The 17,574-nt window shown below is 46.7% G+C and overlaps 1 protein-coding gene across 1 annotated transcript in view; it reads left to right on the plus strand.

Moving 5' to 3' along the window:
- Positions 1 to 17,574, plus strand: part of DNAH14 (dynein axonemal heavy chain 14) — a 418,175-nt gene that overhangs the window by 78,145 nt on the left and 322,456 nt on the right. The window contains exons 12-13 of the mRNA XM_077485830.1: positions 12,287 to 12,383; positions 14,580 to 14,832. Of these exons, the coding sequence (XP_077341956.1) occupies positions 12,287 to 12,383; positions 14,580 to 14,832 (350 nt within the window). The remainder of the gene's footprint in view (positions 1 to 12,286; positions 12,384 to 14,579; positions 14,833 to 17,574) is intronic.

Raw genomic sequence — 17,574 nt, forward strand, 5'->3', positions numbered from 1 at the left:
GAAGCTACGTCACCGCATAGGCCAAAGCATCGCGAGATTACAGACGAACTGTAGCGCAGAAGAGGGCTCTTTGAACGCCGCATGTGGAACGGGGATTCCAGAATTTTGACTTGCCAAGCGGAGCATCTGTGCAACCTGTGGCATCGGCCTGGGTTGAGTGGTAACACGGGGAGACGAGTGGGGGGTGAGGAGGTAGAAATACAAGAAATACAAGTGAAAATGTATGGGACAAGATCTGCCATGTATGACCACTGGTAACAAGTAGATTTACATATAGCGGATACCCTCCATTCAACTCCCTGTCCTCCCCTGTTTCTCTTGTGATAAGCAAAAATACGTAACCATCCGGCCTCACTGTTGAACTGCTCCCTAAGGGCTTAAGAGCCGAAAAGCACTACATAACGCAACATAAATCTACCTGCTTTGTGGTACTACTTGGACTGTATTTGAATGCGCAGTGGCATTGATCCTGGTGCGGGGTTGGCGGGATAGCCGGGCATTTGGGTTGAGGTCGCTGTGCTGGTTGCATTGCTCTGTGTTGTAGTGGTATAGTACAAAGGGAGGAATAGAGGGCTTTGCCCACCATTGCTATATTCCTGCCGTACCATTTTTTCATTCTTAGTTAAGCTTCCCCTAGCCCCAGACCATGCTCAGTAAAAAGGCCACGGAGGATACACTCCTTAGCGAGGGGAACCAGAAAACCCGGGCAGGCAAAGAAAAAGCAAGCCAGGCCTCGGCAGCAGCAGCTGCAAAACTCGAACGTTATGCACATGCAACTTCACCAACTAGGAAAGGTCATCACCAGATAGTCGGGCAGTCAAGGTCACAAGGGATGACATCAGAAAGGAGAAGCACTGGTCACCCAGCATTAAACCCTACTGCCTCACTAATTGGCAATAAAGCAAATAACCTGGGGCTAGTAGAGGGCACGGTAACATGCAATGTACCAGCACCAGTAGAACCCGCAATACGTCCACTAGCAGGGGAAGGTGAACCCACGCTACGAGACATATTGGCTGCAGTTAATGATTGTAAAGACTCTATCCGCGGCCTTGATAACCAGCTAACTAGCATTAAAGTTGAACTACACTCCATGGGCCAATTGCTGAGTAACACTGTGGAAAGAACCACAGTACTTGAGGGGAAACTAAGCACGGTTGAGGATGAGCTTTATCCGCTCCAGCAAAAAATAATGGGGCTACAGAAGCAGCTTACTATCCAGACGTCAAAATTAGATGAATTTGAGAACAGAAATCGCAGGAATAATGTACGCTTGATTGGTCTACCAGAGGGGAGTGAGGGCTCTAACCCCATAGCCTTCTTGGAAAACTGGTTTAGAGAGCTCCTGGGGGACGTTTCCTTTACAGCGCTCTTTGCTATAGAAAGGGCACATAGAGTGCCAATTAGAGCTAGGCTACCAGAAGGCCGCATTAGACCATTGATACTGAAATTTATGAACTACAACGACCGAGTTATTCTGATGCAAAGGGTCAGAGAATTAAGGGACATCTTCTATAAAGGGACTAGAGTGTCATTTTACCCGTATTTTTTACCAGGATTACAGAAGCAGAGGGCGGAATTCATCCCCATCAAGCGTATTCTGCAAGAACATCATATAGCCTATGCATTATTATACCCGGCTCGACTACGCATGACTGCTCTGGGCTCAACCCTCTTCTTTAGCACCCCATGTGAGGTTAAGAGGTGGCTGGAGGAACATGGGGGGGATCTTTAGTGCTCTCCAGCGCTATTGTGTCTGGGGAGCTGGGGATCCCTCTTGGTATCCTCCTCCCTCCTCTTCTCAAAAAAATTTTTTTCCCTTTTTTCTTTTTTTCTTCTTCCTAAGTTAATTTGAGATCTACATGAAGAAATCCGTAATCACCAATCAGCTATGTTAATTATACACGCAGAATTATAATGTCTAGGAATGGTATGTTATGTAATTTGAGATATTGTAACATGTATAGGTAATACGAGCTTGGCACGGGGGGGGAAGAGGGGGAAAAAAGAAAGAAAGAAAGAATTTAATCATTTAGCATATCGCATGCACATAATAGGCACAAATGCACTTATTGTCTAGAGATGGAATGCTATGCAACAAATGGGATATTAGGGACACTTTTTATTACGTAGGTGGGGGTCAAGCTAGTACCCCCCCCTTCTTCCTTCTTTTTTTTTTTTTTTTTTTTTTCTTCTCTCTCTCACTATATCGGGGGGAATTGAATAATAACAGTATAGCAATTATAGAATAATAGAGTGATCGGATTAGCATCTATATATGATTTAGGGGATAGTCGCACCAAGCATGGCCACCTGTATAGTGTGAAAAATAGCACAAACATATAATATATATATGTGATTTTTTCTTTTCTTTTTTTTTTTTTTCTCTCTCTCTCTCTATATGAGGGGATGAGCCCAATTGAATGCTGGATTAAGATGGTGTTATATGAACATTATGTTTGGAACTAGCTGGGGCGGACCTCCAGGTAAACTGAGGGGCGGGGGGGGGGGGGATGGGGTGGGGCGCCTTGGGTCTTTTTGAGTGAATGCATAAGAGGGCCACCATAGCGACCCCTAGGGGATGCCCTGATGGGCAGAGCAGTGGGGGTGGGGTGGTGGGGGGGCTAAGGGACACTTTGAGGAGCAGGGATGGGTGGGGCGGAGGGCTATGGGTAGGTAGGGGTGGGTGGGAGGGCAGGAGGGAGGGGGGATCTTCGAGCGCGCACTGTGGGTACGGGGGGCTGGGATGGAGTGGGGGGGGAGGGGGGAGGGGGCCTGCCGTGAGAGGGTGGGTTTCCCTCCCCCCTCGCCCCCTGCCCCCGGCCAACATGGCGACTACCAGTGGCTATGAGTAGAGTAAGCATTATATCGTGGAACGTGAGGGGGTTGGGAGATCCCAAGAAGCGAGCAGCGGTTATGCTGGAAACAGAGAGGGGGGGCCCAGGTTTACTTTTTCTGCAAGAAACGCACCTAACCCCCAGCACAGCTCCACAGCTAAATAATCGGAAATTCCAAGCACACTATCACTCCTTTCATACGTCATATTCAAGAGGAGTGAGTGTTCTAGTTAGGAGGGGCACGGATTTTCTATGTAAGGAGGCCTCTATCGACGAGGTGGGGAGATTTGTTTTTTTATATGGTCTGATGAGAGGGCAATACTACATCTTTGCCAATATCTATATACCTCCTCCTTTTAAGCTGGAGGTTATGTACAAACTACTGACATTCTGTTTGGATAAGCCGGGAGTTCCGTGGATAGTACTAGGTGATTTTAACGAAACACTTGACGGGAACCTGGATAGGTTTCCTAAACCTGACGGGGCTAGAACAGGGCGACTGCAGGGATTTTTATCCGAAACAGGATTGAGCGACCTATGGCGAATGCGACATCCCCAGGAGAGACAGTATTCCTGTTTTTCTAGGACCTACTACACGTTGTCAAGAATTGATATGATTTTTGGAAATAAAGAGGCAGCAGAAGTGGTACAGGACATCGAATATGGGGCAAGGGGGATTTCAGACCATTCCCCCTTGTCCATTATGGTGTCCTTGGGAGCTAGAACAGGCCCAGGGGAGTGGAAGATAAACCCCGGCTGGCTGGAGCTAATGGATAGTTCTAGTCCTTTCCTGGATAAGATAAAGGAATTCCTTCTAATAAACAAGGGTACAGCCTCACCCGGAATAGTGTGGGATTCCCTTAAAGCCTATATTAGAGGTATATTAATTCAACAAATTACAATAACTAAAAAGAAAGCTCGAGAACAGGAGTCAGCAATAAGAAATAGGGTTACTATGGCGGAAAGCGCATATTTAGATGCCCCATCACCTGAAAGTCAGAAGGTATGGCTAGACAGCCAACAAGCTTATAAAATGGCCCTTTTAAAAAAGGCAGAGAACCGGCGAATATTCCAACCGCAGCACTATTTCGGTGAAGGGGAGAGGGTGGGCCGAGCCCTCTCCCTCCTGGTCCAAACTAACAGCTCCCCTACAGCAGCCCAGGTGATTAAGTCGCCAAACGGCGACCTTGTCTCTAGCCCCCCCGCGATCATGAGAGTAATCTATGATTACTATAATAACTTATATAAATCACCACCGCGAGGTCAAGGTAGCCTTGCTACAGATTTCTTACTTCAAGCAACAATTCCAACATTACCAGAACAGGATAAAATATGCCTTGAGGCCCCACTTACGCTTGAGGAGTTGAAAAACGCAGTAGCCGCAATGCCCAATTATAAATCTCCAGGCCCAGATGGGTTGCCAACGGAAATTTACAAGCGTTATGGTGAAGTGCTACTGCCGGAGCTCTTGGAGACGTTGAACCATGCACTTGAGGTGGGTGAACTCCCCGCCTCAATGCTGGAAGCCAATATAACTCTAATACTTAAGGAGGGGAAAGACCAACAGGAAGTCTCATCATATCGGCCAATATCCTTGCTGTGCTCGGATATTAAAATTCTAGCTAAGGCCCTAGCAACCCGCTTAAATAAACATATCCATAAATTAATACATCCAGACCAGTCGGGTTTTATCCCGGGCAGGACAACCAGTACCAATATCAGAAGAGTTTTCCTTAATATTCAAACACCCAGGGATAACGATGGGCCGGGAGCCATTTTGGCCTTAGATGCGACTAAGGCCTTCGATAGCCTGGACTGGGGCTACTTGTGGGGAGTGTTGGAGAGGTTTGGCCTTGGTACTCAATTTATCCAATGGATAAAACTACTCTATAATCGGCCCAGGGCAAAAGTCAAGTTGGGGTCTGAATTTTCGGAGGCTTTCCAGCTGGAGAGAGGCACAAGACAGGGGTGCCCATTGTCACCCCTCTTGTTCGTATTAGCCATGGAACCCCTGGCTGTCATGGCAAGATCACGCCTGGACATCCAGGGATTCCGGCGCGGAGTAAGGGAGGATAAAATCGCCCTGTTCGCGGATGATGTCCTGTTCTTTATTGGGGACATGGATTCAACCCTGAACAGGGTAGTGCAGATGATGGGGGAGTTCGGCCAACAATCTGGCCTTGTAATCAACTGGAGTAAATCAGCTCTCCTACCACTGCTTAGACCTGGGGTCCAATGGACGCCACCGGTGATCCAGGGTCTGGAGACAGTATCTAGCCTGAAGTACCTGGGTATCTGGATCTCCGGGGAAGTGAATCAGTATATCAAGGAAAACCTATTACCATTATTAACTAAACTGAAGCAGAAACTTAACAGGTGGTGTGGCCTTCCTCTCTCTGTGGCAGGACGGTGTAACTTAATAAAAATGATCTGGCAGCCACAAATATTGTATATTCTACATAATTCCCCAATCTGGATTAATCAGAAGTGGTTTAAAAAAATGGATTCTCTTATCCGAGATTTAATCTGGAAAAAGGGGCATGCCCGGATTGGGCTACAGACGATGCAGCTCCCTGTAGCGGAGGGAGGATTGGCCATACCCCACTTGAGTTCATACTTTTTGGCTGCCCAACTCCAGCATTTAGAAGGGGCAGGGCTCCAAGAGGGAGGGTCCCCAAACCATAAATTGATGATGGTCGGGGCACCCCACAAGCTACTTGTTGAAGCCCTAGAGGCTAACTCACTTGCCCATAGATGCCCCACCAATACACTAATGAGGAAGGTATGGCACAATGCAAAGCAAACCTTGGGATACGTGGGGGTAACCGGCTACATGCCCCTATGGCACAATCGACACTTATATGAACTAAACAATATAGATAGATCTCTAGAATGGGACAGACAGGGAATCAATAGGTTGGTGCAATTGTACGACGGGAATGTAATGAAATCTTTTGAAGCCCTCAGACAGGAATTTGATGTCTCTAACAAGACATTTTACAAATATTTAGGCCTCATGCACACGAGACGCAGATGAAACCTCTGTTAAAAAAAAGCTGAAACGCGCGTTTAGAAACGCGCGTTTTGCCGCGTTTGCATGTCGCGTTTAGACGCGTTTAGACGCGTTTAGACGCGTTTAGACGCGTTTGCGTTTAGACGCGTTTATAAAGATAACATCATGTAGACCCTCCCCAAGCTCTCAAAGCATTTTTTTTAACTATTTCTGCTATTTTGATCAGAGTGAGCAGCAGCAGCATAGAGAGCAGTTGTACACTTGCATTTGCCGTGTCACTTGCCACGGCACCTGCCACAAGTTGTGGATTGTCCACTTGCCACGTCACTTGCCACAAGTTGGGGATTGTCCACTTGCCACATCACCTGCTACGTCACCTGCCACAAATTGTGGATTGTCCACTTGCCACGTCACTTGCCACATCACCTGCCACGTCACTTGCCACGAGATGTGGATTGTCCACTTTCCACGTCATCTGCCATGCCACCTGCCACAAGCTGTGGATTGTCCACTTGCCACGTCACCAGCCACATCACCTGCCACAAGTTGTGGATTGTCTACTTGCCGCGTCACTTGCCACATCACCTGCCACGTCACTTGCCACGTCACCTGCCACAAGTTGTGGATTGTTCACTTGCCACGTCACCTGCCACGTCACCTGCCACGTCACCTGCCACAAGTTGTGGATTGTCCACTTGCCACGTCACTTGCCACAAGCTGTGGATTGTCCACTTGCCACATCACTTGCCACGTCACCTGCCACATCACTTGCCACGTCACCTGCCACAAGTTTTGGATTGTCCACTTGCCACGTCACTTGCCACGTCAGCTGCCACGTCACTTGCCACGAGATGTGGATTGTCCACTTTCCACGTCATCTGCCATGCCACCTGCCACAAGCTGTGGATTGTCCACTTGACACGTCACCAGCCACATCACCTGCCACAAGTTGTGAATTGTCCACTTGCCACGTGACTTGCCACATCACCTGCCACGTCACTTGCCACATCACCTGCCACAAGTTGTGGATTGTCTACTTGCCGCGTCACTTGCCACTTCACCTGCCACGTCACTTGCCACGTCACCTGCCACAAGTTGTGGATTGTTCACTTGCCACGTCACCTGCCACAAGTTGTGGATTGTCCACTTGCCACGTCACTTGCCACATGCTGTGGATTGTCCACTTGCCACATCACTTGCCACGTCACCTGCCACGTCACTTGCCACGTCACCTGCCACAAGTTTTGGATTGTCCACTTGCCACGTCAGCTGCCACGTCACTTGCCACATCACCTGCCACGTCACCTGCCACAAGTTGTGGATTGTCCACTTGCCACGTCACTTGCCACATCACCTGCCACGTCACTTGCCACGAGATGTGGATTGTCCACTTGCCATGTCACTTGCCACGTCACCTGCCACGTCACTTGCCACGTCAGCTGCCACGTCACTTGCCACAAGATGTGGATTGTCCACTTGTCACATCACCTGCCACATCACTTGCCACATCACCTGCCACAAGTTGTGGATTGTCCACTTGCCACATCACCTGCCACGTCACCTGCCACAAATTGTGGATTGTCCACTTGCCACGTCACTTGCCACATCACCTGCCACGTCACTTGCCACGAGATGTGGATTGTCCACTTTCCACGTCATCTGCCATGCCACCTGCCACAAGTTGTGGATTGTTCACTTGCCACGTCACCTGCCATGTCACCTGCCACAAGTTGTGGATTGTCTACTTGCCGCGTCACTTGCCACATCACCTGCCACGTCACTTGCCACGTCACCTGCCACAAGTTGTGGATTGTTCACTTGCCACGTCACCTGCCACGTCACCTGCCACAAGTTGTGGATTGTCCACTTGCCACGTCACTTGCCACAAGCTGTGGATTGTTCACTTGCCACATTACTTGCCACGTCACCTGCCACGTCACTTGCCACGTCACCTGCCACGTCACCTGCCACAAGTTTTGGATTGTCCACTTGCCACGTCACTTGCCACGTCAGCTGCCACGTCACTTGCCACGAGATGTGGATTGTCCACTTTCCACGTCATCTGCCATGCCACCTGCCACAAGCTGTGGATTGTCCACTTGACACGTCACCAGCCACATCACCTGCCACAAGTTGTGGATTGTCCACTTGCCACGTGACTTGCCACATCACCTGCCACGTCACTTGCCACATCACCTGCCACAAGTTGTGGATTGTCTACTTGCCGCGTCACTTGCCACTTCACCTGCCACGTCACCTGCCACGTCACCTGCCACAAGTTGTGGATTGTCCACTTGCCACGTCACTTGCCACAAGCTGTGGATTGTCCACTTGCCACATCACTTGCCACGTCACCTGCCACGTCACTTGCCACGTCACCTGCCACAAGTTTTGGATTGTCCACTTGCCACGTCAGCTGCCACGTCACTTGCCACATCACCTGCCACGTCACCTGCCACAAGTTGTGGATTGTCCACTTGCCACGTCACTTGCCACATCACCTGCCACGTCACTTGCCACGAGATGTGGATTGTCCACTTGCCATGTCACTTGCCACGTCACCTGCCACGTCACTTGCCACATCAGCTGCCACGTCACTTGCCACAAGATGTGGATTGTCCACTTGTCACATCACCTGCCACATCACTTGCCACATCACCTGCCACAAGTTGTGGATTGTCCACTTGCCACGTCACTTGCCACATCACCTGCCACGTCACTTGCCACAAGATGTGGATTGTCCACTTTCCACGTCACCTGCCATGCCATCTGCCACAAGTTGTGGATTGTCCACTTACCACGTCACCAGCCACATCACCTGCCACAAGTTGTGGATTGTCCACTTGCCACACCACTTTCCACGTCACCTGCCACGTCACCTGCCACAAGATGTGGATTGTCCACTTGCCACATCACCAGCCACATCACCTGCCACAAGTTGTGGATTGTCCACTTGCCACGTCCCTTGCCACGTCCCCTGCCACGTCACCTGCCACAAGTGGATTGTCCACTTGCCACATCACTTGCCACATCACCTGCCACAAGTTGTGGATTGTCCACTTGCCACGTCACCTGACACAAGTTGTGGATTGTCCACTCGCCACGTCACTTGCCACATCCCCTGCCACAAGTGGATTGTCCACTTGCCACATCACTTGCCCCATCACCTGCCACAAGTTGTGGATTGTCCACTTGCCACGTCACCTGACACAAGTTGTGGATTGTCCACTCGCCACGTCACTTGCCACATCACCTTCCACAAGTGGATTGTCCACTTGCCACGTCACTTGCCACGTCCCCTGCCACAAGTGGATTGTCCACTTGCCACGTCACTTGCCACGTCACCTGCCACAAGTTATGGATTGTCCACTTGCCACGTCACATGCCAGTCACCTGCCACAAGTTGTTGATTTTCCACTTGCCACGTCACCTGCCAAGTCACTTGCCGCGTCACCTGCCAGGTCACTTGCCACGTCACCTGCCACAAGTTGTCTATTGTCCACTTGCCACGTCACATGCCAGTCACCTGCCACAAGTTGTTGATTTTCCACTTGCCACGTCACCTGCCAAGTCACTTGCCGCGTCACCTGCCAGGTCACTTGCCACGTCACCTGCCACAAGTTGTCTATTGTCCACTTTCCACGTCACTTGCCACTTCACCTGCCACGTCACTTGCCACAAGTTGTGGATTGTCCACTTGCCACATCACTTGCCACCTGCCATGTCACTTGCCACAAGTTGTGGATTGTCCACTTGCCACGTCACTTGCCACAAGTTGTGGATTGTCCACTTGCAATTGCAATTGTTTAAAATATTTTTCTAATGGTTTTTCATCATTTGCAATCATTTTTGAGATTTTTAATGTAAAAAAAAAGGTCACCTTTAAAAACGCATATAAACGCAAACGCGGCTAAACGCGGTAGCGGCGTTTTGCCGCGTTTTACCGCGTTTTGCCGCGTTTTGCGTCTGAAACGCAGAAATTTTTGTTTCTGAACGCATTTTTTTGCTTCTGGAAAAACGAGATTAAACGCAACTGCATATAAACGGAAAAAAACGAGACTGTGTGCATGGACACATAGGATAACATTGAATGAGTTCAGGTGCAGTTGAAAAAACTGTCCAACTGCATCTGAACGCGCGTTTAACTGCGTCTCGTGTGCATGAGGCTTTACAGTTTAGACATGGTATTCAAGCTCAATACGGGTCATTTGAGATCGAACGGACCGAAATTCCTCTACTTCAGGGACTCATGGACCGCCGGCAAGCAAAAGGCCAGATCTCCAGATTATATACCAAGATCAGGGGAAGGACCTTGAAGGGAGAGGGCCCGGAGAAGAGCAGGTTGGGGTGGATAGGAGATGTGGGCCCGATAACCAAGGAACAATGGGATAAGATCCTCGAACAGGGGAGATTGGTCTCTATATCCCCATCGCAATGTGTGTCACATTTGTTTCTTATATACAGGGTATATTATACCCCCTATAAATTGTGGAAAATTGGCAGGAAAGCCAGCGACAGCTGTCCCAGATGCGGGGCACTGGGGGACCTTTTTCATATGGTTTGGAAATGTCCAAAATTGTATGGATACTGGTTAAAAATTGTACTTAGTATAAATAGGATCTTCAAGATCTCCCTGAAACCAGAGGCCAGGATTTGCATATTAGGGATTTTTGAGGAGGATAGAATTTCCCCCTTAATCAAGCTGTCGGTTTTGAGATGTTTATATCAGGCCAGACGGCTGATAGCTGTAAATTGGCAAGCCAAAAACCCCCCGACAATTGAACATTGGTCAAATGCAATCAATTCTACCATCTGGTGCGAGAGAGCTATGTTTATAAAGCAAAACAACCTAAAAAAATTTGGAGCAATATGGAACCCGTGGCTGATCGATATGGGTTATCCCCCCGAGGAGGCTAATGTGAGGGCGACCTAGCACTTTCTGAAGCGCTGGCGGCGATGGCTCTTCCTCCTTGGTTCCCCTTTGTCCTTTTTTTTTTTTTTTTTTTTCTTTTATCTCCCTCTCCATACCAACTTGTTGTTATTGCTCTTTAATTAGCTGACCATTATTAGCGGGGCTCGTGCTAGCAGTGCGTGCTCGAAGAGGGGGTGGGTGGGAGGGATGGAGAGGTCGGGGCGGAGGGCGCGCCCGGCGCGAAGTGCGGGTCGGGGGCGTCCCTCCGTATTGTATTAATTATGTACGTAAGGTGGATATTTGTTAATTGTGGAAAGCACTATGCTCTTTGTACAAAAAATCTTTTTTTTTTTTTTTTAACTAAGATGAAGGAACTAAAAAAAACAAGGGAAGAATAAAGCAAGGAAATACGCCACGATGATGTGGAACTGAGAGGAGATATAAATGAGCTGCAAGGTGAATTAAGTCTCCGGCATAAACTCACTGAGGTGGCACAAAAAAAAAAAAAAAAAATGGTGCTATCAGAACAACTGAATGTTATTTTAATGGCTAATAAACTTAAAGTAGAACTATACGCAAAAATTGTTTTTTTTTTTTCATTTTGGATAGAATAAGGGAGGGTTATAACCCCTATCAGATTTTTTTTCTGCCATCTGTGTCACATTGCATAGATTTCCCTTAATTTCCTGTCCCATAGCCAAACAGGAAGTGAGAGCAAATCCCTGCAAATTGAGGAAGTTCCGTGGGCACCCCCAGGTCACCAGAACTAGTATCTCCATTGGAAGATTTCCCCTCTATTACTTTTCTGGGAATAACCCAAAATTTGGGATTTTCTTTTACTTTTACTTTCAATGATAATGGTAAACAGGACAAATAAAGATGGTGAATTTCCTTAACGGGGGAACAGACAGCAATACAAACTGACAGGCATTCTAATCCTTCTCCACTCTATACAAAACAAAAAAAAAACGTTTTGCCATTAGTTATACTTTAATGTAAATGTCAATTCACAAAGATAACTGCACAGGTTATCACTCTTAGGCCGCGTGCACACGCGCGGACAATTAAATTAGATTAAAAAAAAAAAAAAAAAAAAATTCCACCCCCATCTTTGCAGCACTGGCCATCATTGAAAACATCCACGCCTTTCATGTTAAATTCCGCCCCTCACCTACATGAACACTCCTCTCACTGACACAACAGCTGATCGTAAAATCAGCTGTTGTGCTTTTACGTGCGGCGTATGCGCAGTTCGTCCCAGGCACTATTCAATAGTGGGCACTTCTCGACAGAACACCGGCCCCGGATCCAGGGTCCTGCTGCCACTTCAGGGGGGAAAATTATGCCATTCTCAGGGTGCCCTGCCACTAAGCCTATGATGAAGCCAGGACCTGACAGGAGCAGAGCACTCGGAAGGCTGACTGGTTCCGTTTACATGCAAGGATTTTAAATTGGTTTGGACAGTGGTTTTAAGTCTCCTTATGATCAGTAGAAGTATTTGATATATATATATATTCTTTTCAGTGACAGAAAACTCTCTGACTCAGATTTAACAAAAGGAAATAGTGAAGCTGTTAACATTCAACAAGCTCCCTTGGCATCAGAGCTTGATATTGTTAAGGTAAGTCTACATAAATGTGATTAAACATGGTTCTTTAGGGTGTATTTTCTGCCAAAACGTTGTTATTTTGGACATAGTGGGTAAGGTTAGAGGAAGTTATAGTGACATATGTACATTGCGGCAGCTATGTTTACTCAATCCATATGCCGGTCCAGTTTCCTCTTTAGTGGTGCTGCACAGTGGCAAACCACAATGACAACTGACAACTGATGTTGAGGAAACAATCTGCTTTGAGGTATGGTTAGGTTGCGGTGCGATAGCAGACATGTTTGTGAATTCTCTGCAAGATGGATTTGTATACTTTGATCTCTTTGACATTTGGCATGATCCACCTTGGTCTTTTTGCGAAACAAAAAGCTACGCCACTGCTGCTTGACTTGATGCTTTTGTCTGCACACAGAAGCAAATGGAGTTACCACACAGCTGTTCTATACAAACAGTAATTAGCTGGAGCTGCTCTGTCCTGTTATTTCTCAGTGCATGGAATACAGGAAATTCCACTGCCTCTCCCCCATTGCCCAGCTAACACTTTATAAATGCTTCACTAACACGCCATAAATGCTATAGACACTGTTAAATTGATTGTAAAGGTTCATCAACATCCCTGTATCTCCAGTAGCAACCGGAACCAAACTCAGAGCCTTTTTTTTAAAGCTCGTGGTGTGTAAACACACTCCAAAAACTCCACCCGGTGCCATAAAAAGTGCACACAGTGGCTACAGGCTCTGTCGTGTCCCTCTTAAATGCAACCCACATTAGGCAACAGTATGTAGTGACATGAGTTGGCACTTTTCAGAGGAATATTACTCCACACAGTGACATGGCTCATCCCTAAGTCTGGGAACTGCCCAAATGTTATACTTTTACATGACTGCGGTCCCTGCTTGGTCCCGGGCATTGATAAGCGTATTCAAATCGAAATGTACCCCCATGTGCAGGGTGAATGGCTGCACCCACAACTTGGATCGACAGGTGAAAATAAAGGGTGATAAAGCCTGAATAAAAACTATTGCAACCATCACATGTAAGGACTGGTAAGCTGCAATATATTACATTTTTTTGTTTAGAGACAATTTAAAAAGTAAGTTCCCTCTCGGTGATCTATATACATTGCAAGGATTTTAACAAACTTTGTTTCAGATTCCTTCCTTTTGTTATTCTGAAGATATAGCTGTTTGTTTGTCTGTGTACAAGGGCAGAGTGAACCTGTTTGGGAGTAGTTTTATAACTATCAATCAGCTGCTGCACCTGCAGGGCTCTAATGAGTAAAATTGCAGGGTCTGCATCCCTTAAGATGAGATTTCCTTTTGGAAGCATCTCACCAAAAACTAAATTTTTGTTGCAGGGGATGCCAAAAATCTGACTTGTATCTTAACGCAGACTTCTAAGAAAATCAGTAAGCCAATCACTCAAGCAGAAAATTACATTTCTGGGCTGCGTTCTGTACACCATCTGTGTACAGAAATCCTCGGGTAGCCATATTGCATTTCAATTTACAGAAAATTAAAGTGCTGCCGATTGAAAAGGAAATGTAATTTTTAATAGAATTCAATTACAATCTGACCTGTGTCGCAATTATATACTATATATATATATATATATATATATATATATATAATTTTTTTTTTTTTGATATTTTTTATTCTCATGAAAGGGGAGTTACCGTTTACACAGAACTCCAGTCAGAATTATTATGGAATTCTGGGCTAACCCTAACAACTCTTAAAATTGTCCTCTCCCCCCTCCTAACACCTACTAAATTGTGTAGGAAAGAGCTATATACTTACCTATTTTCAGACTGCTCCAGTCCAGTCACGTGATCCTGCTCCCCTGTGTCAGTCAGCGTCAGCTGCAGGGGAGAGGAGGGAGTGCTCTGACAATGGCTGGTAATGCTTTGGAGCGGTGACCTATAGGCTTCAATGGCCCATCCACTGTCAGAGCTCCATCCTCTCCCCTCCAGCCGCTCTGGCTGACACAGGGGAGCCAGATCATGTGACCAGAAAATAGGTAAGTATATACATCTTTTTTACACAGGTTAGGTTTATAAGTTAGTCAGCATAGGTACTAGGAGGGGGAGGGGACAGGTTAGCATGGAATTCTTCTTCAAAGCAGTCTTTTTCTTACCTTTCATCAATATCAATTACGCTTTTTATGCAGTCAAGCTACCACTAAATAACTTTGCTGGGTTCATTTTAGGTTCTGAGTCAAATTCAAAGGAATATAAAAGGAAAGCAAACGGCAGTGGCAGTCTTTGAGGTGAGTTTGGGCCTGTGCTCTCTGTCAGACCTGAAGCAGCCGGCGTCCACAAGCTATGTACCCACCTCATCTTTTCCACATGGGATTAGTGAAGAAGACAATGAACAGCTGGCGTTAAGAACCATTAAAACAAAAAAGAATACGAGAGAGAAGAAACGAGTAATGTTTCAACAGGAAGAAGCGCAGTCCTTAGGTAAACCTTATTTTACTGTGTTTTTCCAGTCATAGAACATGCAGTAGGTCATCATCACACGTCGGCCATTTTATGGAAACTATTGACTGTTTTATAAAGTTCTCTCTGAAGTAAGTTTAAAATATGTATTCAGCAAAATGGCTGCCTGTATTTTGTATATAACCCAGAGGTAGGTGCACCACTATAATAACCCCCCTCATAATTATGCTGACACAGTTTTCAATAAAAACCTTTTTATTTTCCTTACATACTCTATTTTATAGACTTGTGCACAACGGAAAATTTTGTTTAGTTTCGGTTCGTTGTCATTTGTAAAATACGTAATTTCGATCTGTTAAGCCCCATACACACTATCAGATTTTCTGCTGATTTTTTCCTTCAGATTTACCAAAATCATATAATATGAGGTCAAACCTTAGGAGTTTCAATTTGTATGCAATCAGGCAGGCCCTTGCACTACATGGTTTTGGTAACTCTGAAGGAAAAAATCAGCAGAAAATCTGATAGTGTGTATGGGGCTTTATATTCGTTATGTTACGTTAAAGTGGTTGTAAACCCTTACAAACCACTTTGACCTACAGGTAAGCCTAGATTAAGGCTTACTTGTAGGTCCAAGAAATATCTCCTAAACCTAGTATACATCGGCGCACAGGCGCACTGGGCAGGCCGCAGATCGCGGCGATATGCCGCGAGTGTCGGCTCCCGTGCGCATGCGCGGGATTGATGTCCTCACTGCTCTGGCGAATCACAGCACTGGAGCAGCGAGACCCACCAAGAACATGGACGATCGGAACTACAGGGGACAGCGGTGACATCGCTGGCTCCTGTGTCAGGTAAGTGACACATAATGGACTACTATGCAATGCATAGTAGTCCATTATGCTTTACCTTTGCAGGGAATCAAAGAGGAAGTAAACCCATCAGGATAGTTAGTTATTTCTGTCAATATTCGTTATACTGAATCTCGAATCATGTTGATTTAATTTGTTATATTCACTATAATTTCATTCGTATTAGTTGAAATTCGATATTTATGTATGTATATATATTCGTGATAATGATTCATAGTTTGGAAAGTCGCTTGGTTATTGAATCTTTTAACACACACAATGACAATATCTCTTCTCCTCTGCTCTAATACAATACAACACCCTTCTCACTCAGTTCTCAGGAATGCACTTTGCCACTAATCCAACCTCCAGCACAAAATTAATCAGCTAATTGGACTGTAAGATTTACTTTGAGTTGACCTTTTGTTACATTAGATCTTTAATGAATTACCAAATCATGTCGAATTCATACATTATATCCGCTATAATAGTTGAAATTCGTTATTTTTTTATTCGGACGCATCCGAATGTTCGAAAGATGCAAAATTCATCTGAATTTCGATTCGTTACGAAACGAATGGCACAAGCCTACTATTTTAGACCCAATGACATCATCGCGGGATACCTGTGCTTCGCTATACAGTGCAGGCAGATCATGGCTGGTGGAAGATACTAGCAGGGCGCTGTACAACCCCCCCGACACAGTACTGCTCTCAAGAGGAGATAAGCACATATCAAAATGCCTCAATGTCAGTCTGAAGGAGTGGGCGTTCTTTGGTCAGTGCCAGGTCTAGTTCATCCAGAGCCCAGGGCTCTGGATGAACCCCCCCCCCCCCCGTCCAAGAAGTTATATGCATTATATGTCAGCAAATATCCCCCCCATAAAAACACAGCACTAATCTGCAAACTTACCCCCTAAACATAAATTCCCCCTCCTCCCAGTACAAATCCATTCCCCTGCTGAAATCCCCCCCTCTCAGCACAAATCTTTGCCCCCAAATGCACCCCCCCACAAAAAATTCCTTCCTCCTAACACAAATCCCCCTAAATCACCACCCCCCCAACTAGAGCAATACCTACCCCCTGCTGCCCCCAAATTCCCCCGTTCAACACAAATCCCCTCCCCCAATCCTCTTTTGGTGCCCCCCCACCTCATATGATACCATAGTGCCTAGGGTAGCCGCCCTTCCTGCCCACTCCTTTTCCCAGCCCTGTCTTTTATCCAGACCAGCATTGGTGACCCATCCATGAGGGCACATGGGCGCCATCTCCCCTATCCATGCATCCGGCCCCCTGATCTACATATCAGTGGGGCTGGACCATGGATTCCAATGCTGCTGGGTGTTTTTTTGGAGCACCTGATTAGAGCCAGAGGCTCTACCAGGCTTCATAAAAGGGCCGGCTCAGAGTGCAGAGCATTACGCTCCGATCCCATCCTGTTTTTTCCCACCCTAATTTTCGCTATTATCACACTAAGGTTCCTTCCCACCAATCAGGAGGCAGGTCTGTGAGAACTGTTTCCCGATTGGTCAAAGCATCAGGCGATCCTATTTGATGCCTAGCTTTTTGGCAGAAGACGAGACACACGGCGGCGGAGGAAGCTGGCCTGCACTTCAGGAGGAGAGGACACCACGGCCCCCACCACATGAGTGGGTAAGTGCTGATTGCCCGCGGTGGGGGTCTCTGTTTCATTACCGTCGCACCGTGCAGTGTTTGTTTGCCGCCCCCCCAAAAGAAGAACTCACCAGCCGCCACTGCAGACTACCCTGGGTAAAGCAATGGTGAGCCTCCAGGTGTAAAAGAACTGAAAGCCAATGAATGGCCCCTGGCCACATGCGGTACTGCATACAACACCAGTCACTGTGGAACGAATTATCTGAGTTTTAATTGACTCCTATGGGGAAACTTGCTT

This window comes from Lithobates pipiens, unplaced genomic scaffold (genome assembly GCF_037356315.1).
Source record: "Lithobates pipiens isolate NorthernLeopardFrog02 unplaced genomic scaffold, aLitPip1_a1.2 Scaffold_18, whole genome shotgun sequence".
Taxonomy (NCBI): domain Eukaryota; kingdom Metazoa; phylum Chordata; class Amphibia; order Anura; family Ranidae; genus Lithobates; species Lithobates pipiens.